Source organism: Salminus brasiliensis, chromosome 2 (assembly GCF_030463535.1).
Source record: "Salminus brasiliensis chromosome 2, fSalBra1.hap2, whole genome shotgun sequence".
In the NCBI taxonomy this organism is placed as follows: domain Eukaryota; kingdom Metazoa; phylum Chordata; class Actinopteri; order Characiformes; family Bryconidae; genus Salminus; species Salminus brasiliensis.
In genome coordinates, this window is record NC_132879.1 from 15,867,337 (window position 1) to 15,891,720 (window position 24,384).

At 40.4% G+C, this 24,384-nt stretch overlaps 1 protein-coding gene and 1 long non-coding RNA gene across 5 annotated transcripts; one reads left to right on the forward strand and one right to left on the reverse strand.

The window, feature by feature from the left end:
* The first annotated feature begins 8,381 nt into the window (after positions 1-8,381).
* On the forward strand, positions 8,382-18,582 carry LOC140545471 (protocadherin-10). 4 transcript variants are annotated; one of them, XM_072668292.1, is made up of 4 exons: positions 8,382-11,183; positions 15,694-15,752; positions 16,301-16,422; positions 17,277-18,582. In XM_072668292.1, exons 1-4 carry the CDS (start codon positions 8,685-8,687, stop codon positions 17,594-17,596), a joined length of 3,000 nt encoding a protein of 999 aa, XP_072524393.1. In that variant the 5' UTR covers positions 8,382-8,684; the 3' UTR covers positions 17,597-18,582. The 4 variants fall into 4 exon arrangements, 1 of the variants encoding a protein (XP_072524393.1); XR_011978264.1 differs by lacking the exon at positions 17,277-18,582 and having other exon boundaries at positions 8,382-12,648; positions 12,701-15,752; positions 16,301-16,340; XR_011978265.1 differs by lacking the exon at positions 17,277-18,582 and having other exon boundaries at positions 8,382-12,180; positions 12,337-15,752; positions 16,301-16,340.
* LOC140545502 (uncharacterized) lies at positions 15,802-23,673 on the reverse strand. Its single transcript, XR_011978267.1, has 3 exons — positions 23,461-23,673; positions 20,752-20,831; positions 15,802-17,581 (listed from the first exon to the last, which is right to left on the reverse strand). It is a non-coding gene; the product is annotated as an uncharacterized lncRNA (long non-coding RNA).
* Positions 23,674-24,384: the final 711 nt, after the last annotated feature.

The following is a 24,384-nucleotide window of genomic DNA, read 5'->3' on the forward strand; positions in this document are numbered from 1 at the left end:
ATACTTGCGTTTTCTCACGAACACAGACACAGACACACACACCTCTCCAGGCCTCTCAGGTTGCTGCCATTTTCCATTTTTGAGTGTTCAGGAATAATAATAATATTAGCGTGTGTGTGCAAGAGGCATATGGGCTGCCAGTCTCCTATAAATATCAGGCCTTTTTCCCAGGGAATCCGAGACCCTGCCTTTCTGCAGTTTACACAGCTGAGCAGCATGTGCAAGAACTTCTCTCTTCTTCTCCAATCTCGCGTCTCCTCTTCCCTTCCCTTCTCTTCTTTTCTTTTTTCTTCTCATTACATCTCTTCTCTTTTCCTTTCTTCTTCATTTTACTTCTCTTTTCTTTTTTCTTTTCTCTTCGAATAGTTTTTTCTCTTTTCTTCTTTTTTTTCATCTCTTCTTTTCTCTTGTCTTTTCTCATTACTTCTTTTATCTTCTCTCCTCATATACCCTTCTCTTTTTGTCTCTTCTTTCTTCTCCTTTCTCCTTATACTCTTCTCTTGTCATCATTTACAGGGCACATTTATCCTGAGCAAAGAACTCTTCACTGTTAGATTCAGTGTCATTCACTCACACTTCCCCTTTGCACTCCTCCAGTATTTTTTTTAGTTCAGTTGGATCTGACTTAGCATGAACGTTTTATCCATTTTATGTCTAGTAGTCTCTCTCTCTCAACCCCCCCCCCCACATCTGCTACAGCAATCAGAGGTTATCCTCCCACCGGGGGATGTTCATGCACGCGCCACACACATACACTTGCAAAGTGCATACTCAGAGGTCTACTCATAGGTTACTCTCTGATAGACATGTTAGGACCACATGCTTGTCTGAGACCACACTCATGACCTCATTTTAAAAGACCTGTGAGAGAAAATCACATAAAAAGATTCAAACCAATGTTTCACTGAATCTAAATATCATAGTATAAATCAGTGTAACAGTGCATGCTATTCATTTTCAATGCACCCATTTATTTGAGGTCACAACCAGTCATCCATGCAGAATGTGAAGCTTACAAATTCTTATAATTGTAAATCACAGTGACCTTCCAGAGCCTTTTTATAGCAGCCTTTATGTAAGTTTAAGTTTTCTCTTGTGAAGGGTATTCTACACTGATTCACTGTGCTTACTTTTATAACATGCTCTGATTCCCTGGTCTTTGCTGCCACCTGTTGGTTGCAAATTGATGGTTAATTTATTATTCACCATTAGGCCTTTAAGAGTCACATTCAGGGTGGACAACGTAAATCCTGTACTTGAGTGAGGGGACAAAAATACAAAGTAGAAAGTAAAAATTCTAGAGAAATTAACATAAAAACAAACAAATATATATATATATGTATATATATATATATATATATATATATATATATATAATATATAATAGGGTGTTGCAACAAATTTATTTAAAGAAGTACTTTAATCATAAAGAATATGAGAGTCTAAGTCTAAGTTTAATAACCAGTGAGTTTTTACCTTTCCCATTCTCTAGTCATTGACTACAGTAGTGTTCAAAATAATAGCAGTCCAATATGACTAACCAGATTAATCACTGTTTTTGGTCTAAATTATATTACCACATGACAAACAATTTACCAATTGGTGCAGTAGATTCTTAGAAAACCATAAGACTCAGCATTCATGATATGCCTGCTTTTGAGTCTGTGTATTTGAATAATGAATTGAAAGGGGTGTGTTCAAAATAATAGCCGTGTGGAGTTCAATTAGTGAGGTCAAACATTCTGTGAAGAAACAGGTGTGAATCAGGTGGCCTTTATTTAAGGATGAAGCCAGCACATGTATTTCTCCTTTAAAACCTAAGAAATATGGGTCCTTCAAGACATTGTTCAAGAACAGCATACTTTGATTAAAAAGTTGATTGGAGAGAGTAAAACTTATAAAGAATTGCAGACAATGATAGGCTGTTCAGCTAAAATGTTCTCCAATGCTTTAAAATGGAAAGCAAAACCAGAGAGACGTGGAAGAAACCAGAGGACTACCATTCAAATGGATTGAAGATTAGCCAGAATGGCAAAGGCTTACCCAATGATCAGCTCCAGGATGATCAGAGACAGTCTCAAGAGTACTGTGACAGTCAGAAGACACCTGTGTGAAGCTAATCTATTAGCAAGAAGTCCCCACAAAGTCCCACTGTTAAAATAAATAAATAAATAACTGAAGCGGATACAATTTGCCAAAGAACACATCAACTTGCCTAAAGAAAAATGGAGAAACGTTTTGGGGACTGATGAAACTAAAATAGTTATTTTTGGGTCCAAGGGCCACAGACATCGTCAGATGACCCCCAAACTCTGAATTCATGCCAAAGTACACTCTGAAGACAGTGAAGCATGGTGGGGCAAGCATCATGATACTGGCATGTTTCTCTTATGGTGATGCACCTATTTACCGCATACCAGGGATCATGGACCAGTTTGCATATATCAACATACCTGAAGATGTCACGTACATATTTTGAGTTTGTAAAGACAAATAGACACATTTTTTTTTAACAGCCCAATGTTAAGTTTTGTTATTTTCTGTAAATCAGTTACAATTATATACATTTCTCTTCATGTTTTGATTTAGAAAACAGTATGCAGTGTTCCCAATGCATGGAAATAAAAACTATTATAAAGATGTTGTGCTTAACACGTTTTTGATAGAGTAATTTCTGTCCAGACACTTTTATATGTAAGAACAGATATTAACACCACTACATTGACTTCCGAACATCTTAAATTCAGAGTGTTTCAGAGCTAAGAACACATTTACAACTGTAAACACTCGCATCAGCTTAGCTGAGTGGTTACTTTCAGAACTGTCAGACTTTGCGCTCAATGTAAAACACATTTAACATTTCTGACGTTCTACTTACATAATCTGGGTTTGATGGTATTAAGATAGGTCAATGTTAAATACATAAATAACTAAACACAACACACAAGACCAGAACTAAACATTTATAAAAAAAACATTTACTTCCACTCCACATTGTAACATCAGTCAATACACGTATGATTTTGCAGGGTCTATAAGCATTTTGCACTGAAAATCAAAGCATAAAATATTCTTAACATAATATAGTACATAGACACAGCAAAAACATTTTTGGAGACAAAAATGAAAGCATGAAGCAAAACAAACCAACAACCTAAACATCATATATTTGCTTATGATTGGATTTGGCCCACAGTCCATAGTAAACAGGCTATACACAGAAAATCTGAACTGATGTCTTTTCTGTTACATTCTCTCTCTCTCTCTCTCTCTCTCTCACAATAAAATGGGAAGCATTTTTGCACAAATAACCTTACTACTTCACTGGACTCAATATTTGTTACACATTGCATAATTTGCACACTACCACCAATTATTTATTATTCTGTCTGTATTGTGTTGTGTTGTCTGTCTGCACTTGTATTGTGTTGCACTTGTGTTTTGTATGCACTGTGTCTGTGTTGCACCATGGTCCTGGAGGAACGTGAAATGTTTCGTTTCACTGTGTACTCGGCATGTAGTTGAAATGACAATAAAACCTACTTGACTGTAAACGTTCAATTTCCTTCCACTGCCATTCGGGGAAACAACAAACCAAACCAAAATAAAACAAAACCTAGAAAGTACTGGACTGCAAATTGTGAACCCAGATGAAACCAGTTTAGGACCAAAGCAGATTGGTGGAAAGATGCATGTCCCTGATATATTATCTGTTCCTCTGTTCTGCACTCATGCCTTTTTATAGTGTTTACACCCGAGTGAGTTTCCAATTAAGCACCCACGTGTCTTCACTTGTGTTTACTGTTCTGCAAAACATGTAAGGCTGAGAATGTGCTAATAGTTGTGCAAACACTGTGCAAAAAAGTTTTGCTCCTTGAGCATCTTGTTTCACCAACTGTGTTATTAACTATATCATCTGATTTAGACCCCAACATTACAGTTGATGACGAATAATGGTAAAGCTGGATATTATCCAAAAATATTACTTTCACCATCTTTTTTTTTTTAATAATCACAATATCATTAAAGTAACAATACATTTGCAAGTATATATATGTGTGTGTGTGTGTATATGTATGTATATTGTGAGCCACCCTGTGCTTGTGCAGTAGTTCCTATGCAATATCCCCTGCTCTATATGTCTTGTATAATTTAATAACTAATATTAAAACAAACATGGCTGTGAGGATATACAACTGAAACAGCACATCATTTAAATTCAACCCCTCACTAGTGCACTGCCTAATATTCAATGATTGTTCAAAAAAAACTGCATGGCTTAAAATAACACAGCAATTCCTCCTACCACCTCATAAATAAATACCTTCGAAGGGCTAACAGGCTTAAAAAGTCTGTACACACTACGACTTGTTTAAAAAAAAAAAAATGAAGATAAGGAATAATTGGTAATTATTTATCAGGTATTAATAATCATAAGAAGGAGCGGAACAATCGTCAACACTCAAAGAGCCGACCGAGAGGAGAGAGTTCCGCAACAGCCTCCTTGTCGCGACACCCTTTAAATACCTCGTTCTTATCGGCTCCCAAAGTTCACGCCGATATAGAAACAAGAAACCCCAAAGTTGCCAAGAGCTTTAAGAGCTTTCACTGAACACGCCCCATCAACGCCTTCTACCCCAACCACGCGTGCGCTGTCGAAGGACCCCATATGCGCCCATTATATTACCTGAGGATAATTGTCTGCGCGCCACCTGGAAACGTGCATCTCTACACCCTTCCCGCCCACCAGTTCACTGTACTCCCCCTTTCGCTCCTTTCCAGCGTTTGGCTAAAGAGACACATGGGGAAGAAAAGCACCCCCTCCAATAAATGTGTGTGAGTAGCAGCAGTTGCCATCTGATGAGAACCCACACAACCTACCTGTCACAGTAACAGCAAACACGTGAATATCCACAGTCTTAAAGGGAGTAGCGCCACCCTTTGCTTTTAAATCAGCTGAATTCTCTGAAATAATACGAGACCCGTACACTGGATGATTAAGATATTCGTAATCAATATATGTATATATTTCATTTCAAGTGTAATCTCGGAGTGGTTGTACTGAATAACCCAAACTAATGTCTGCAAGTCCTAAACGACAGCCTCTTCCTCGCAGGTTGTGTGTAGTCAAGTCAGTGTAATGTCTCATGCACACTCGCGCCAGTTTAGCCAAGTGGTTACTTCCTTAACACGCAACTCTATCCCATGGTCCGCGGGCTTCGGGGTTCGAACCACCGGCGATGTCTGGCGTTTTGTTTTTTCTTTCACATTTGTACAGTCTATACCTCAGTTGTCTCACGTATTGTCATAAAGTCACGTTTTTGTTCATGTAGTCATCATATTTAAAAAATAACGTGTTGTTACAGTACCAACTCCACGTGGCGGTACTGTTTCGGCCCAGTAGATGTCAGTCTAAGACCGTAGAAAGTCAAAGCAGTTCTGTTCTGAGGACGGGTAACTGATAAATCACCGTTCATGTAAAGATCGAGTCTACAGGAATTAGTCATTTTAGAGAGTGTAATTGTAGTCATTTTAGAGAGTTACTCTGCAACCCAGAACCTTATAAAGTTTGTAAAGTAATTAAGAAAATGAAATCTGTGAATCCCAATACAGAACGGGTGACCCCTGAAGTTTGGCAGTTTCACTTTTCTGTAGACAAAGTAACAGAAACTAAGTTTACCAATGAAAGTTTTTCCTTCAGAACAGGATTTAGTGAGTCTATAAATAACAACACAGATCATTGTAATTGCGCCATAAAGAGCACCTGGTCTTGTAAAATAGGCAAATATTCCCTGGGCATTGTACCAGTCATAGTAATTATCTGATCTAATGACTCCAACAGGACCCACCTAAATGTTTTTTCATATAGATCAACTACTATTGCTAACTACTAACTGCTCCTTCCCAAACAAATCCAAACAAAAGCGTGAGAGCGAACATTTCTTTTCCTGTTGATACATATGTGGATTACAAACTTCAATCAATGGTGTATCCCAGATGGAAGACAACTAAGACTCTGCTGCCCTTTGCATGCCCCTTTCAGTCAGTAGAAGTGCCACAAGCGGTCTTTTGAGTGGTGCCATAGAATAACCTCTTTTGGTTCCTTAAAGAACCATGTTTGTTGAAGAGAGGTTAAATAACCTTTACAATGGTTCTTCACACTCATATCTTTTAAAAGCATGTTTTTTATGGACTCAATAATTGGTTATTTGGTGCCATCTCTCAAAGAACCTTTTGTAGCACCTTTATTGTTCAGAATGTGGGAGAGTTTGAAAGGTGTGACTGTTTGGTAGATGCACTAGATGGCGCGCAAGGATTATATTTGGACTGATTGAGCAGCGCTGAAAGCATTGAGCATTCATTGTGGAAACACGACAAAACAGCATAATGTCTTCCCTTCTGCTGCTTGTGTACTCCAAGAAGGTCTCAAATTCAAGCCAAATGTCATGCAGATTTGTAAAGCCTTAATTAAACTGGAAAGTGGAGGAGGTGGGAAACGGGAAATAAATGGAATAAGCAATAGATCTCACATCTATCAGTGAGAAAACAGAGAACTAATGAAGTTTCTTGACATCGTGCTTGCAATCGGCCGTAATTAGGTAAAAGTAATGACACCCAGGCTCGGTGAACGTTAAAGACTCGTGTAAAGCATGTTAATGTCCGCGGCACCGTGACCTCGCCGGTGCAGTCCGCGGATTATTCCTCAGGAAACATTTGTATTCTGCTGTTGGAGAACGGCTGATCCCGGATAGCTACGCCGCTAATCCCCCACTCCGTTAATTAAAAAAGAGAGAGAAGAAGGAGAAGCGTAGAGCGGTGGAACTCGTGTTTTTCAGAAATGTAATCATTTCTGCTGCGGCTTAACCATCTGCTTGAGGTTAACTCTGGCAAACAGATTGCGCACAGTCGTTATTTAAACCCGCGCGGTAGGATTTCTCTCCACGGCAGGTGGAGGCGTTAGAGGAGCGGCGAGCGGAGGACATCATCCTTTAGCCCTCGTGGCCTTATAATGAACTGGAATGTGTGACTAAGTGTGTGTGTGTGTGTGTGTGTGTGTGTGTGTGTGTAAGAGAGAGAGAGAGAGAGAGAGAGAGAGAGAGAGAGAGAGAGAGAGAGAGAGAGACAGTCAGAGAGAGAGAGAGAGAGAGAGAGAGAGAGAGAGAGAGAGAGACAGTCAGAGAGAGAGAGAGAGAGAGAGAGAGAGAGAGAGAGAGACAGTCAGAGAGAGAGAGAGAGAGAGAGAGAGAGAGAGAGAGAGAGAAAGAGTTATGTCCCGCCTCAGAGGGATTATCCTTGAAAATAAAAGATTAGATCCTGGTGAACATGTGTCACGACTTCGTTTTGCTCCATCAAAACATTAACCCTCCTAATGTTTAATCTCATAAGTCACCATTCTTAAATCAACATCTCTTCAGGCGGATCACTAGAAGGAAACATGTCAGTGTCGGTATCTTACAGAGGTACTCATTATATGTGACAGCCCAAATGCGCGTGTGCTTATTATTTACATTTACATTTAAGGCATTTATCAGACGCTCTTATCCAGAGCGACTTACAAAAGTGCTTTACTATTTACCCAAGGATAACCTCTGCTAGTTTGAATAGGCTATGGAAAATATAAAAGATATGGATAGAATAGAAAAGATATCTCTAAGTTTAGACACTAACAAACACAAGTCACTAAGGTGACCACTCTACTATACATTCACTCTTCTATCTACTATACACTCAATACACACTCATATTCCTAGAAACTCTCAGCAGAGGTTCTGTTTAGTACTGAAAAGCAACAGTGACATAGGTAATATACTATACAAAGATAGAATTGTGAGGCTGGGGATCCATGGATCACAATGATGGTTTTGGGGATGCTCTGACTCAGTCGTCTAGCCATCACACCTTGGCTCTTGTCAAAGTAGGTCAGATTCTTACGCTTGTCCATTTTCCCTGCTTCCAACTAATTAACTTCAGGAACTGACTGTTCGCGTGCTGCCTAAAATATCAATCCCTTGACAGGTGCCATTGTAACGAGATCCTCAATGTTATTCAGTTCACCTCTTAGTAGCTTTAATGTTGTGGCAGATCGGTGTATATGTCATTGTGTGCATATTTTAAGAATGGTAAGTGTCTAGAGTGTGCCTTCACATTCACATTACAGTATAAGGAAAGGTTCCATTCAGTCAGACCTCGTCTCTCTGTTTGATATAAACTTTTTCCTCTGCACTGTTGAGCAGCGCGGCAAAGAGAGGGTTAACCGTATCGGTACAGTAATTATGTCGCCATCCTCCAATAAGAAACCCGCCGAAGTCCGACCCCTCCCTCCCCGCGTCCAGTTCCTCAAAATGCCTAATACGCTGGAAAATCAAAGCGCAGCCTCCTCACGCAAGCGCGCACACACAACCGTAAAGCTGCGCGCGAGGTACCTCTCCGACGGCTCCTGCAAACTTTGCTGAATGCACATGCACGGTGTACTTTCTCTCTGATGCATGACGCACAGAAGGACGTTGGAGATTTTTAAGTCTTTTTTAATGTTCTAACTTTCTAATTGTAATACAATTATTATTATTATTATTATTATTATTATTATTATTATCAGTAGTAGTATTGTTGTTATAGAACGGGCATACTTTATCTCTCGGAGCTCAGCATGCATTTGTTCATCTGAAGATTTAGCCTTCACGGAGATGGATAAGAGGCTCGTGGGGAGACGATGGACGTTTGCTGGGTCACTGCTCTGCCTACTTGTGTGCGTGTGCGCACTGGACCGCGCGCTCGCGCAGATCCGCTACTCGATCCCTGAGGAGCTCGAGCACGGAGCCTTTGTGGGCAACATCGCCGAGGACTTGGGCTTGGATGTGGCCAAACTCTCGGCCAGGCGGTTTCGGATCGTGTCCGGCGCGAGGAAACAGTACCTGGAGGTGAACCTGGAGAACGGGATTTTATTCGTGAACGAGAAGATCGACCGCGAGGAGCTGTGCGAGCAGAACCCGCTTTGTTTCTTGCACTTGCAGGTGGTGATCGAGAACCCACTGGAGCTGTACCGAGTGGAGGTCGAGGTGCTGGACGTAAACGACAACGCACCGAGCTTTCCGTGGAGTGAGTTTAACCTGGAGATCACGGAGTCTGCGGCACCAGGCTCGCGCTTCCCTTTGGAGAGTGCGCAGGACCTGGATGTGGGCGCAAACTCTTTGCGCTCGTACCTGCTGAGCGCGAACAGGCATTTCGCACTGGATATCCAGACGCGCAACGACGGCAGCAAGTTCGCCGAGCTCGTGCTGGAGTCCTCGCTGGACCGCGAGCAGCAGAAGATGCACGAGATGGTGCTGACCGCCGTGGACGGCGGCTCGCCGCTTCGCTCGGGCACGGCGCAGATCACCGTCACCGTGCTGGATGCCAACGACAACGTGCCCGTGTTCGAGCGGCCGGTGTACCGCGTCAGCCTCGTGGAGAACGCGCCGCGAGGCGCGCTCGTTCTTAAGCTCAACGCCACGGACGTGGACGAGGGCGCGAACGGCGAGATCGTGTACTCGTTCAGCGGCCACGCGCCCTTGAGAGTGCGCGAGCTCTTCAGCGTAGATGCGCACACCGGGGAGATCCGCGTGAAGGGGGTCGTGGACTACGAGAAATCCGCCGTGCACGAGCTCTACGTGCAGGCCAAGGACAAAGGTCCATCCGCCGTGGCCGTGCATTGCAAGGTGCTCGTGGACGTGTTGGACGTAAACGACAATGCGCCCGAGGTCATCCTCACCTCCGTGTCCACGCCAGTGCAGGAGGACGCACCGCCGGGCACTGTCATCGCCGTGGTGAGCGTGACGGACCGAGACTCGGGCGAGAATGGAGCAGTGGACTGTCAGATACCGGGCAACGTGCCGTTTCAGCTGCACTCCTCTTTCAAGAACTACTACACTCTCGTGACCAGCGACCTTCTAGACAGGGAATCCGTAGCAGAGTACAACATTACGCTGACGGCGCGCGACTCAGGTTCGCCGCCGCTATCCACAAGTAAAACACTGCTCGTGCAGGTGGCGGATATAAACGACAACACGCCTCGTTTCCTCCAGCCTTCTTACACAGTGTATGTGACCGAGAACAACGCGCCGGGCGCGTCTATCTGTTCTGTCACCGCCTTCGACCCTGACTCGAACCAAAACGCGTACCTGTCCTACTCCATCCTGGAGGGTCAGATTCAGGGCATGCCCGTGTCCACATACGTGTCCATCAACTCGGACAACGGCAACGTGTACGCGCTGCGCTCTTTTGACTACGAGCGGCTGCGCAACTTCCAGATTCGCGTGCGCGCGCAGGACGCGGGCTTCCCGCCGCTCAGCGGCAACGTAACCGTCAATGTGTTCGTTTTGGACCAGAACGACAATGCTCCGGTCATCGTGTCGCCACTGCCCACCAACGGCACGGCAGCTACGGAAGTGGTGCCACGCTCGGTGGACGCGGGATACCTGGCGGCGAAAATCACGGCACTGGATGCGGATGCCGGACAGAACTCGCGCCTCTCGTACCAAGTGTTACATGCCACGGATCCGGGGCTCTTCAGCGTGGCGCTATACACCGGCGAGATCAGAACCATCCGCCGCTTCGTGGACAAAGACGCTGCGCGACAGAGACTCGTGGTTCTGGTCAGGGACAACGGGCAGCCTCCGCTCTCGGCCACCGCCTCCATCGTCCTGTCTGTGGTGGACAGCGTGCCCGCGTCACCCTCTGAGCTGGGCGACCCGTCTCGCGGGGCGCGCCCCCCCTCAAGCCTCGCGCTCTACCTCATCGTGTCGCTCAGTACAGTCTCGCTCATCTTCCTCGTTGCCATCATCGTGCTGGCCGGTTTTAAGTGTTACAAAGACGGTGGGGACTCGCTCTCCTCCTTCGGCAGCGCCGCGTGCTGCGCTTTCGAGGACGAGCCTCCTCCTACCGACGTGCTCAAAAAGTCCAACCTGAACGTGCAGCTCTCTACCGGGGCTAAAGTGCCCACTGGCTGCGTTGAGGTAAACGGCGGCGCCGGCGGAGCTGGAACCGGAGCTGCCCAGCAGCCGTACTGCTACAAAGTGTGTCTGACCCCAGAATCGACAAAGAGCGACTTCATGTTCCTGAAGCCGTGCAGTCCCGGAGGCGCGAGAAACAACGTGGCGAGGAACCACGGTGCAACAGTGAACAACGGAGCCACGACACCCAACGAGGTAGAGCAGATAATGAAGTGTGTTATGAGACAGTGTGTGCATTGTATATTGGGACTATATGGAATTGTGTGTTGGGTAGTAGGAGCTGTTAGTTATAATGGGGCAGTGTTGAGACATATGGGACAGTATGTTAGTTGTGTTAGGGCATATGAGAATATGATAAAACAGCTATTATGGGTCTGTGGAATCATGTGTTGGGTATCATGGAACTGTTTGTTAGGCCAAATGGAATTATGTGTTGGGTATTTTGAGACATATGATATTATGAACTATATGGTATTATGGAATATATGAAATATTATTGACAAAGCATTAGATATGATGACACTGTGTTATGTGGTTGGACAGTTGCATGTCAAGTATTATGAGTATATCTGTATTATATATAGGTGAAATGGAACTGTGTGTTAGGCCACATGGGATGATGTTAGCCCAGTATAATGGGACTGTGCTGAGTGGTGTGTTTAGTGTTATGAGGTAGTGTTAGGTATAATGGGACTGTGCTGAGTGGTGAGTTTAGTGTTATGAGGTAGTGTTAGGTATAATGGGACTGTACTGAGTGGTGAGTTTAGTGTTATGAGGTAGTGTTAGGTATAATGGGGCTGTACTGAGTGGTGAGTTTAGTGTTATGAGGTAGTGTTAGGTATAATGGGACTGTACTGAGTGGTGAGTTTAGTGTTATGAGGTAGTGTTAGGTATAATGGGGCTGTGCTGAGTGGTGTGTTTAGTGTTATGAGGTAGTGTTAGGTATAATGGGACTGTGCTGAGTGGTGAGTTTAGTGTTATGAGGTAGTGTTAGGTATAATGGGACTGTGCTGAGTGGTGAGTTTAGTGTTATGAGGTAGTGTTAGGTATAATGGGACTGTACTGAGTGGTGAGTTTAGTGTTATGAGGTAGTGTTAGGTATAATGGGGCTGTACTGAGTGGTGAGTTTAGTGTTATGAGGTAGTGTTAGGTATAATGGGGCTGTACTGAGTGGTGAGTTTAGTGTTATGAGGTAGTGTTAGGTATAATGGGGCTGTACTGAGTGGTGAGTTTAGTGTTATGAGGTAGTGTTAGGTATAATGGGACTGTACTGAGTGGTGAGTTTAGTGTTATGAGGTAGTGTTAGGTATAATGGGACTGTGCTGAGTGGTGAGTTTAGTGTTATGAGGTAGTGTTAGGTATAATGGGACTGTGCTGAGTGGTGAGTTTAGTGTTATGAGGTAGTGTTAGGTATAATGGGACTGTACTGAGTGGTGAGTTTAGTGTTATGAGGTAGTGTTAGGTATAATGGGACTGTACTGAGTGGTGAGTTTAGTGTTATGAGGTAGTGTTAGGTATAATGGGGCTGTACTGAGTGGTGAGTTTAGTGTTATGAGGTAGTGTTAGGTATAATGGGGCTGTACTGAGTGGTGAGTTTAGTGTTATGAGGTAGTGTTAGGTATAATGGGGCTGTGCTGAGTGGTGTGTTTAGTGTTATGAGGTAGTGTTAGGTATAATGGGACTGTGCTGAGTGGTGAGTTTAGTGTTATGAGGTAGTGTTAGGTATAATGGGACTGTACTGAGTGGTGAGTTTAGTGTTATGAGGTAGTGTTAGGTATAATGGGACTGTACTGAGTGGTGAGTTTAGTGTTATGAGGTAGTGTTAGGTATAATGGGACTGTACTGAGTGGTGAGTTTAGTGTTATGAGGTAGTGTTAGGTATAATGGGACTGTACTGAGTGGTGAGTTTTGTGTAGAATGGGGCTGATTCACAGTGGTGTGTTGAGTATATATGTTTGAATAGCAAATAAGAAAAGTTTCTGAAAGTGTTGGACTGTTACAATCCTCCCATTAGGAGGGGGAAGAGCAGAACATTTAAAATGACAATAAATCTGTTAGTTTAGTGACAAATTACACGTTCGTGAATTATGTATTCTTTTTCTGATGTACATCAATAACCGTGTGTTTTTACACCTTCAGTAAAACCAGAAGGATCAGCGACATTGCCACCATAATAACTCTGTCAGCTGGTCGATAAACATTCAGTGAATGTGCTGTTAGGAGAAACGAGGTGACATCGATGAACTTGATTGAAAGCCAATGAGAGTGTGTGTGTGTGGGGGGGTGGGGGTGTTTGGCGGGTAATCACTTTCATCCGGAGCTATAGACCTTCTTTTTCTGTTTCCTGGCACGACCCTTCCCAAAGACATGCATATTTTGATGCTTTTGCTTTTGGAATGCTGTGGTAGACAGCTGAATACCTCAAGGTGACATTTTTCAGACGACTGGAGTGAAAATAAGACCAACATGGGAGCTTTAGACTGCATTTTCTCTCCTATATAATCGATAAATATTCAGTGTCTATGCTCTCAGGAGATTGGAGGCGATGTTAATGAAGTTGATTGAAAGCTAGAGAGCATTTCTGCAAACGGCAGCTCAAGGTGATTTTTTTCTCTGCATTCGGAAGAAGACAGAAAGAAAAAAACACGTCCATTGGAACCGGAAGCGCTTTCATGAGATTGCTTGTTTTATTGAAAAGTAGAAAGTAAGGTCTGATGAATACCTGTGGCTGAGTATTGTGTCTTGTAGTCAGTTCAGTTAAGGCACAAAATACCCCTCGTCAACATTGTCTCAAGGGCACACACGCACGTACGTACGCACGCGCATACACACGATGTGCCCATTATTCGGTGCACAATGACACGAGGACGCGGACTGTTTTCGACCATAATGGGACTGAGAACCGGGAGCGCGTGAGGGAGCGAGAGCAGGAGGAGAGACGGACGTGTCAGGCCTGTAGATTCGGGACCTTCTTTATCCCCGCGGAATGTGAACTGGTGAATGAGAGAGAGAGAGAGAGAGAGAGAGAGAGAGAGAGAGAGAGAGAGAGCGAGAGAGAGAGAGAGAGAGAGAGAGAGAGAGCGAGAGAGAGAGAGAGAGAGAGAGCGAGAGAGAGAGAGAGAGAGAGAGAGAGAGAGAGCGAGAGAGAGAGAGAGAGAGAGCGAGAGAGAGAGAGAGAGAGAGAGAGAGGAGTGTTCTTGTGAGAGAAGGAGCAAGACGAAAAATATGTTGCTGAGAGAGACAGGCATGCAGACAGAGAGAGGGAGAAACGTCTAGAAAGAACTATTATTAGTCTGTAGAAAGTTAAATGTGAAAAAATGTTGACTGTTGACTATTAATATAAGCATCAGGTTATTAAACACTTTATTTGAACCTAAGTTTTCTTTGATGTTTAACTGATAGCGAATTTTATCAGTCTCCGTTCCCATTTTTGATTAACATCTTTATTTTAGGAATAATGCCTGTTTAATCACTGGTTAATCCACCCCTGTAAAGATTTCCTAAGAATCCACCACCGAGATTTCACTTTTATTCTGCATTAAGCTCCTTTCACTCTGTTCTTATTTTAGGGAGAAAAAATGTTCGCATTAGTCCCACTAGAACTGCTATTAAAACGCACGGGAATGGTATGTTCCTAAAATAAAGCAAGAAATTAAAACACGTCTAATCCGCTCAACAATTAAACTTATTATTATTTTTAATTAATTTCCTGCCTGCTGCGGATTTCCTTTGAAGATTAAAATCGTGTCTCGTTTCATCCCGGCGGTGGTTTAATTGCTTTCGGAAGGTATTTGAAAAAACTCCGCTAATAACACGCTTACATGGTCTTCCTCATGTTAAGGGGTCTAAGTGAATTAATAGAGCGTGGAATCCGCGTGGCCCACCATTAACGCGGGACAAATATGAGAGGGCTTTGCTTTAGGTCGCGCTCGCCTTCCCCTCCTACTCTGCCTCCCCCCACTGCGTCTGGGCGCATGAAAAGGAAAAGAAAATGACAAGAGCCTTTGCTTGAGGCATAAAGTTCCACCTCCAAATGAGAACACAAAGAGAAAGACCATTCCCACGTTTCACCACAAGTAGGCACGATTTCACAGCTGAGAAATATCTCACTGCTTCACTATTTATTGTAATACTTAATGTTTTTGTTTTTCTTACTTTCTTACATATGATTTTCAGACTGAATGTAGCTTTATTGGCTGGACTGTACAGTAACAGTAACAATAACAACATAAAAGGCCAATAACAGCAACAGGAATGACAACAAAAGTGGTAATAAAGATACTAATGCTTAAAATAAAAAGGGGGCAAAGTTACAGAAAGATACCTATTAAACATATCCATGTGCTTTATAAACATTATTATGTATATTTTGATATTAATTGTGTAACTATAGCTACAATATGTTTTTTTCTGCATAGCATAGCATACTAATGTAGCAGTCAGGTATGGTTAGATATCTGACTGCTCATATATCCTGTGATATATATACACACACACTCATATATACTGTGCTGTGAGGGGGCAGTGAGGGTGTGCCCCTCTCCAAGAATGTACATATATAGAAAACATATATTCTGTATATATATATTTTTTAAATTTGACAAACCTTTAATTATTATTAGATTTATTGCTATTGTTTACTATTGTACACATTTTAGATGTTTCTAATGTTTCAGAGAGTGACAAGTTATCTTTTGTTTTGCAGCTGAAGCAAGATAACACAGACTGGGCTCTCACCAAGAACCAAACATCCTCTTTGAAAAGGTAAAACACTCAAACAAACAAATACTTCTTATCTTAATATCTACCTTTATTATGTGTGGTGCAGAAACATTTAGATGTAACATTTTAAATGAATGTTTAGAGGAACATTTTAATATTTCTTAAAAAGCATTAAGTCATGATTCATGGTTCCTGTCAGACATCATGTTGTCTCTTGGTTGATACAGGTGTGATATTCATAACAGTCATACTGTACACCATGCAGAACGAATGTATGTTAAACTCTTAGGTTTTCATCATGAGCCTCACTTAACGATGGACAATTTGACAATATTATAGTGTTACACAATTAAAGCGTGTTACACATCAGAACATAACAGTATTTCTAACATAGGACTTCTTTTGCATCATGATATTTAATCTATTTTAAATGCTATCTGTTGTACTAGACACAGCAAAGAACTATAAACTTTAAGGAACTATTTTTGTTACCGAAAAGCAGCGTAGTAAATGAAATGACAGCTGCCTTTTTACAGTAGAATCTCTACTATGGACATAACAATCAGCATGTCCCTGTGATGTCTCTTCAGCTATAATTCAATAAATATGGATGGCAGTCTGATGAGGAAGGCCATGCAGAATGATCCTGAAAACTATGTCAGTCCAATTGCTGCTGGACAGTATTGGACTTGGGGGACTGGGAGAATGAGAGGTAAGACCTAATACAAGTCTGTATTTCAAATTGTCTTCCCAAATTATATTGTAGTGCTTTATACTGTAGTGAATAAAATTGTGCTAGCAAAGCACACAGTGTAGTTCTCTCCTTTGAATATTTGAAGCCCTGACAGGACAAAGAGAGAGAGTTAATAGTTTTAAGTCCCCTCCCTGTTAGGTTCCAAGTGTGTATTACATAAATTTTCATACTCAATTAAGGAACTCCAGGTCTAAGCTGGTATTGCCTACCTGTAATGTGTTTGTTTCCACCCAAATGCCATATTACCACATGGAAGTAAATAATCTTGTACACTGAATTGACAGACTACAACAAGGCCTTACTGTAACCAGCATATGTAAAGTGTGGTAGTTAGATAACTTTTGCAGTAATAGCTTAGAGTTTAAGCAGCTGATGTTATTATTAAGTGTTGAATTTGTGGTCTTACTTTCTTACAATGCCAATTAAGTATACAAGAAAGTTAGCTAGCATGCAGAATTAATGTAGAAATGTTAATATTTTTTACTAATGTCGATATTGTCACACACTAGTGAACTAAGGGCAGTGAGTACACACACACAGAGTGGTGAGCAGCCAACTCCAGCGCCCAGGGAGCAGAGAGGGTTGCACAAGGGCCCAACAGTGCCTGGGCAGCTTGCTGAGCCCGGGAATCAAACCCACAACCTTGTTATCAATAGCCTGGTGCTTTAACCGCTGAGCCACCACTGCCCCATACATAGAGCACACACATTAACTTTGTAGCATTTTTGTTTGCCAAAGGGTGCGTCAATATAATTAATACTCCCAATAATTGAAAAATGTCTCCTTGTTTCCCTTCGCTCTCTCTGACCCAGAGTATAGGATGTCTTCTCCAGCAACAGGCCTCCCCCAGCGGGCATGGACACCCCGCTACACTCCCACAAACAACCCCCAACAGCAGCAGCCTGCAGCTCATCCGCACAGCCACCCTCCACCCGACTACCAGCACAATGTCTATATCCCTGGCACACCCTCCGCACTTTGCACCCTCCGGCCCAGCCACCGCAGTGAGCTCGATGTACACAACTCCTTCTCCACCTTCGGCAAGAAGCGCAAGTTCATCTCTCCCAGCAGTTACGATTCTCGAGATGACACAGGAACTGAAGTCATCAATAATGACCTGTATAATGAATAGAGAGAAAAAATGGGACAAAGCTGAGATGTGATGAAGCAAAAAGCTTGTAGGAGCAAATAGCCTATGTCAAAAAGAAATTGCGAGGAAGAAGAAAATAGAAGATCAGAGAGTTCTCTGATCTCCGACCAAAGCAGAGCCTATATTTCTAAACCAAACCAGTCTCGTATTATAGCAGCATTATGTTCCTGCTCTTTGTGGTCTGCTTCCCATGACTCTATTTGCTTCAGTAACCAAAAGAAACACCCTTTGGTTGATTTCTGTCACATTTGTGTGTTTGTGGCACATTAAACATGGGCCTGAATAAAGAGGCCCTAAAATCCAGCACTGGCTCAAAGAATTGGCTCACTATCAGACTCACTATCCACCCATCAGTCCATTTTTGTTGTACGAGTACTGAAAAAAAGAAAGGGAATTCAAGTAAATCTGTATCATTCTGTGTGTCATGACTGTAAGACGTTTGATGTGGCTGCTAAAGTGGGCTTGTCTTGGATAAAATGAGTGGGCATATTCTTCTGTGTGAATCATGACATAAAAATGCTGTTTTCTACTGTTCCTTTAGACCATATTGGCCACAGTGGCTTTGAAAGTCACAAAGTGACACAACAATTAATTGAGAACTGACTGGCATAATTCAGAATTATTTTGAGATTCAATGTGACAGAATGAACATTTCATATTTTTACACAGAGAATTCTGATTATTACATGTTTTGCTACCGTTGTTAATTTGACAATCACATAAGCCTAAATGTATGCATTACATGGCCTTGGCACACAGTGTGAATTTTCTGTTCTAGCAGAACAGCTCTAGCCTTTGATTGGTTGGTTGCTCACTGTAACTGATGAGTAAGTTCAACATGATTATTGTTCAGTGAACAATAGGAACAATGTTGATATGTATGCACACTGGGTAACTGACTCACACAGGTAAATTACTTCAGACTAGGGCATACATTACTGTATATTCTGAGATTAAAAATATTTTTTTCTGAAATAATTGACTGAATCAGTTGTGTTTCTGATTGTCTGAAAGAAACAAAGTCACTTCACATTGCTGAGCTACTAAAATGATGATGTTCTACTGTAGCAGAATTGATGTAATTAAGAGTGTGTGATTTTTCAGTCCTCAGTTTCAGTCTTGTCCTGAGGTATATAGCTGTTAACTTCATAACTAATCTCAAAGAACACTTTGTGTGTACTTGCTTAGTGACATTACATTGATGGAAACAGTAACTCTTTCAGATTTGGCCTCATTATTTAGTCTTACCCAGTATCTACTATACATTTTCAGCATCCAGTTTGGATTATTTACTATCTACCATAATACATTTAGTATCTACTATGAGTAACTCTATCAGTAACTACTACAAATTATTCAGGACCCACTAAGAATTATTTTGTATCCAGTATAATTTGTTCAGTAATTACTATAATTTATTCAGTATTCACTAAATTCACTAAGTTTTCACAATTGATTATTCAGTATCTACTATAAATTATTAGAATGAAACGTAGATTCTGTCAGAGCAAGAGTGAGGAATTGAAATGTTGAATCACATACATTCCCTACAGTGTTTAAAGGATTAACCAATGATATAACATTTTCCCACCAAAATAACCCTGTTTGGATTCACCCTGTTTTGGAATACAATTTCTAATGAAAAACTGTTTCTCAGGGGGGAAATCTTCCTTAGGCATCTCTAGAACATTAGAATCTGCATTGCTCTTCATGCCTGTGGAGAATGTACTCAGTTCATTAACTACACAAACACACAGCTCCATCTTGGATATATAATTTTAATTAAACACAGGGAAACAGAAGGAAGCGCTGGGAAATTGAACTTAGACTCAAAATGCCACACCTGGACACAATCTTGAAAGCACCGGTGCCCTTTCCATTTTAATTTCCACAGGAAATGAGTTCAAAATGTCAATAGATGTGTATCGCCCAATTGAGAGGGGTAATTAGGTTTGCCACGTGTGCTTTCAGACTACAAACGATAATGATGGAAATGGTCTCTGTGGTGCTCACACACTTCTCTAAATCGAAGTTCATCTCTCCGTAGGCCACTATTCCAGAGGTGACAGGATGAGAAATTTAGAGTTCTGTTATGAAGTGGTTATTGTTGGGTAACCTGATTAAGATTGCTTCACCACTGTGATTCAGATTTGATTTGCTTTATTAAAAACTGTGACAGTTCACCAGAAACTGGAGACAGACACCGATAGCTCTGAACAATCTCCTGTAAGACATTTTTCAACAAAAAACATTTTCAAGAGAGCAATTTGGAATAACACAACAGGCTGACACAACAAACCCAAAATTGTTTCTGTTTCAGTTTCTATTTTGCAATAAGGATCAAGGTGTAGATTATTAAACCACTTGCCTCTCGGATCGTTTTATTTCAAAGCCTATTATTTAGTAACTGCTAATTGTTCAGTAACTACTTGACATTATCTAATAACAGCAAATGAACATGTAACTTTTGTCTTTTGAGGCTGAGGAATTGAAGCATGGGTCCACATACAGGCATTTAAACACAGCTTCTCTGCTTTCAGAACAATGCTACACTACTTTGATTCTGTGGAGGCCTAACTCCAGGAAACAGGTGGTTTCCTTGTCCTCCAAGATAGTCAGACTAGTTCAGGATTCTGGATTATAAATTTGTTCAATATAATATTTGTGTATTCGGTACATGACCAAATTGAAGGATTTTAAGAAAGCAGTGTTACACAAAGAAGGCACAAGTACATAAACATGCTTTAACAACATCCCTTCAGGGGTTACTATATTTTCAGACTTCATGAACTGAATTTTCATGAACTCCCCAGTAGGGGCAGTGGCGGCCTGGGTGTGTGTGTGTGTGTGTGTGTGTGTGTGTGTGTGTGTGTGTGTGTGTGTGTGTGTGTGTGTGTTCACTACCAGATGGGTCAAATGCGGAGGACACATTTCGCTGTACAGTGACAAATACGTGCAACTTTACTTATTGAGCATTGTGTTTTAAATCTGGAGCCAACAGATGAGTGTCAGTAAATGAGTGAGTGACTACCTTACCTTTCCAAAATAAAAGTACAAAACAGGCAAAGGCCAGGCACACTTATAACAATTGAAGAGCAAATCACAATAATTCTAAGTCTGCATGCTGCTGTCCTTACACAGTCCTAATGAGAAATGGAGAACTGGAACCAGCCAACCAGCAACAGAGTGTGGGCTCAACCATAGAAACAGACTACACCTGGAACAGACAAGCACAGATAAACAGATTGCAGAGCTGCCAATTAAACAATAACAATAAAAATTATTATTGTTGTTGTTATCTTAATTACAGCAAATACATACTTAGCTGTTTTTTTATAAGCAGCTTTAAAAAGACTTTCTTTTATTTTGGAAATCAGCCACTAGAGGTCAGCTGTGTTACACATTTAAATCAGTCAAAACGTATTTTCACAAAAACAGTTAAAAGAGCTATTTCTGTTGTTTACACAGTTCCTCTTTTTAATTTAACTATTTTGTTTTTATGAAGAAAATTGATCAATAATCATCAATATTCAATAATATCATCAATAAAATTATTTAAGATTGATCATGGAGATGAACATGATGACATTTAAGTTAAGTATTAAGTAAAGACAGTTTTTATTATTATTAACCTATTTACAAAGGAATTTTACAGTTTTTTTTACAGTTGTTGTTAAGATGTGTAAAAGTAATTTGGTGTGAGTTTACCATTCATAGGAAACATTTAATTCAGAGTAGTTTGGTAATGATCGGTGGTGATAGCCAGACAAAGTTTAAAGCCTCTAAAGGGAGTTTCACAGACGAATATTTTATAATATAACCACAAACACACTTCCGGATGTCTGAGACATATATAAACATCTTTTTCCTAAGTTAATCCTTATTTTTTTTTAAGATTTCATATCAAATGTCAGAATACGTATTGGTGCACTAGTGGTTTTAGGTAGTATAGGTTAAAAAAATAGTATAGGTTGAAAAAGTGTTTTCATACTAAACCAAAATGTATTTTAATTAAACAAAAAACAAATATACATGCAAAGACTTTTACTTTACCTTCCGTTGCACAATGAAACATGAAAACATTTATGAATGAAACATGAAACATTTACAAGTACTTTTTGAAAGCATAAATGGGTCAGTTTGGCCAAATAAAATGTTCTAATAAAATGTTTACTGACACCATATTTTTCCTTGTGGATAGAACTGGAAATGCTATTAAAAGTTATTTTAAACTTTTTGATAAAAAGAAAAATCATTATACACAAAGTTGCCAGTCTTCTGGATATATATGCTTTGTACATGATAAAGCCAAAACTTATCATATTGAGTGCACAGAGGCTATTGCATCTTTAATTATAAACTAAACAAAAGATGAATCTCTATTTTCTGATGCTGTGATCATATCATTATAGTAAATAGTTGTTAGCAGTTTGCACCACAGACATTCTGGTCAGTAAATTTTCTCTGTTGAATGCTGATGTGTTGGAAAGTATTCAAGAGCAAAAAAACCCTGCAATATAATATCTTACTAATATTTCTAGTGGTTGTGTTAGTATTGATTGCAAACCCTTTATCTTCTTCAATTTTTAGCTCTTACAGTGATCTACCTCTAAAGCAGCTGATTAATTTCTCTTCATCATAATTTGGCATATTTCAAATATCATGTGTTTTTACATCAACAAGAGTCAGCAGGGAATGTAAGATCTTTTCTAAATCATTTATTAAAAGTACATTTAAATGTTAGTTATTGTGTGGCCATAACCATTTTCTTTTTTTTCCTTTAGCATTTAAAATACAGTTGCTAACCAGACACAACCAATCCTAATCCTAATGCACACTGGTTACTTATAACCATTAAAATGTAATCAATGTGGCCTGAGAAAAAAAATACCCTAAGTGTTGCAAGGGTTGAGATTGATTTGACACAGTCTCAGACCTCAATTATCCAATCAGGCCTAATTGTAATTGGGAACTGCCTGGTAAAAAAAATACCCCAATGTTTATAACCTATTTGATTCTTTGAACATTCTGCAGCAACTATTTGGCTTCTCAGCAATTGCATTAGGATCAGAAAAAAAACAAAACAAAAGTAATCAATCTCAACAAGGCACAAGAATGCATCAAGGAAATAACTGCAGTGGTATTCAAAAATTGCTGTCCAAGGGAACTGTAGAAGTCAAGATCAGATCATGAGAACCAAGAAAACTCTCAGAGAGAACAGTAAAAATTGCTAAAAACCTTTATAACTGCAGGAAAGTTTAGCTTAGTCAGAAGTGGTGGTGCACAATTCCACTGTGCAGTGCTGCTTGCACAAACATAATAATCACAAAGGAATTATAGGAAATAAATGTTAACTGTGACCTTGAGACAAAAATCACTGTTTAAAGTATGCTACAGGACATCTATGGATGCCAGATGTGCTCTGAAAACAAGTTATTTGGCCACAATCAGTAAAGATACTGAAAAGATAGAAGCTGCACCCATTTCTGACAAACATGTGAAAATGCACCACACACAACTTGTCTAGTCCCTGTAGAGAAGTACTGACAATTCAATAGGGCTCACTGGAACAAAAAGACTTTTCCCCACCCACACTACACCTGACCTCACACCCATCCGATACCTTTTGTAAATAATGTAAACATTCAGAATATATCCAACCTGTATATTTAACTGCTTTAACCAGTGCAGTATTGCAAATAGAAAGTTCATATAATGTGTGAATAATGTGTATAATGTGTGTATATGTATAAGTTAATGTGTAAATATTCGGTATTTCTGTTTTGTAAATATGTGTTCTTTTTTGCACTACTGTGAGGAACGATGCACCTATGTTTTTCACTTACCTTTACACATCATGTAACATGCCAAAAAACATCAATAATTGATTTGATTTGATTTGATTTGAGATAAACATGAAGCTATTGACATCATGCTTCATGCCAGTTGTGGTCTAGAGGGCTATAAAACCCTCCAGATTTAAGCTGTGGAACAGTGGAACTGTGTTCTCTGGAATTCTCTTCATCCAGTGCTTTTGGGAATCCTGGATGCAAATAGCAAATCATCTGTGAAAAGACAAAAACTGAATTGAGTATGGTTTCTACAGTAAGACAATGATCCAAACATGCTGTGCAGCCCATTCTCAAAACTAGAGGCCATTTGCAAAAAAGAGTGGGCAAAACAACTACAAGAACTGAAAGTCTGCTACAACTGTGTTTGCAATCCAAATTTCTGCCAAAGGGGGTTTTACTAAGTACTTACTCTAAAGATTCTACAGTGTCCACACCTTTGCACAGGCCACATTTATGTTTCCGATATTTTATGTTGTAAAAATACAGACTTACTGTGCATTAGCATTGGCTAAAAATATTTTGTTTATATTTGATAACTTCAGAGGCTCAATAAAAGATTGAGCTTTACTTAATTTAATTAAAATAAATAAAACATGTAAATCAAATACATTTCTTGTTTGAAGTAATTTTGTGAATTGAATGGATGAACCATTTCTTAAGATTTTGGATTCCCCTGATATTTCTTTAGCTTATATATTAGCTTCATATGTATAGGCACCATGCTTCTTTTGTTATTAAAAAAAAAGTACCTGAGTAAGTCAGTCAGTAAGTAAGTACATAAGTAAGTAAGTAAATTAATAAATAAATAAATAAATACCACTTGTAAACAATTGAAGTTTACTAGTTTTGGTACAAATGATACATAACATATGTAAATATTCTGTGTAAATAAATGCACATAAATTACTTACTGTGCAT

What these genes read in the sequence shown, in the direction of transcription:
- LOC140545471 (XM_072668292.1), top strand. Translation starts at nt 8,685, where the DNA reads ATGGATAAGAGGCTCGTGGGGAGACGATGGACGTTTGCTGGGTCACTG. An exon ending in GAGCCACGACACCCAACGAG is followed by an intron (nt 11,184 to 15,693) that starts GTAGAGCAGATA and finishes TTTGTTTTGCAG; the next exon opens with CTGAAGCAAGATAACACAGA. An exon ending in CAAACATCCTCTTTGAAAAG is followed by an intron (nt 15,753 to 16,300) that starts GTAAAACACTCA and finishes ATGTCTCTTCAG; the next exon opens with CTATAATTCAATAAATATGG.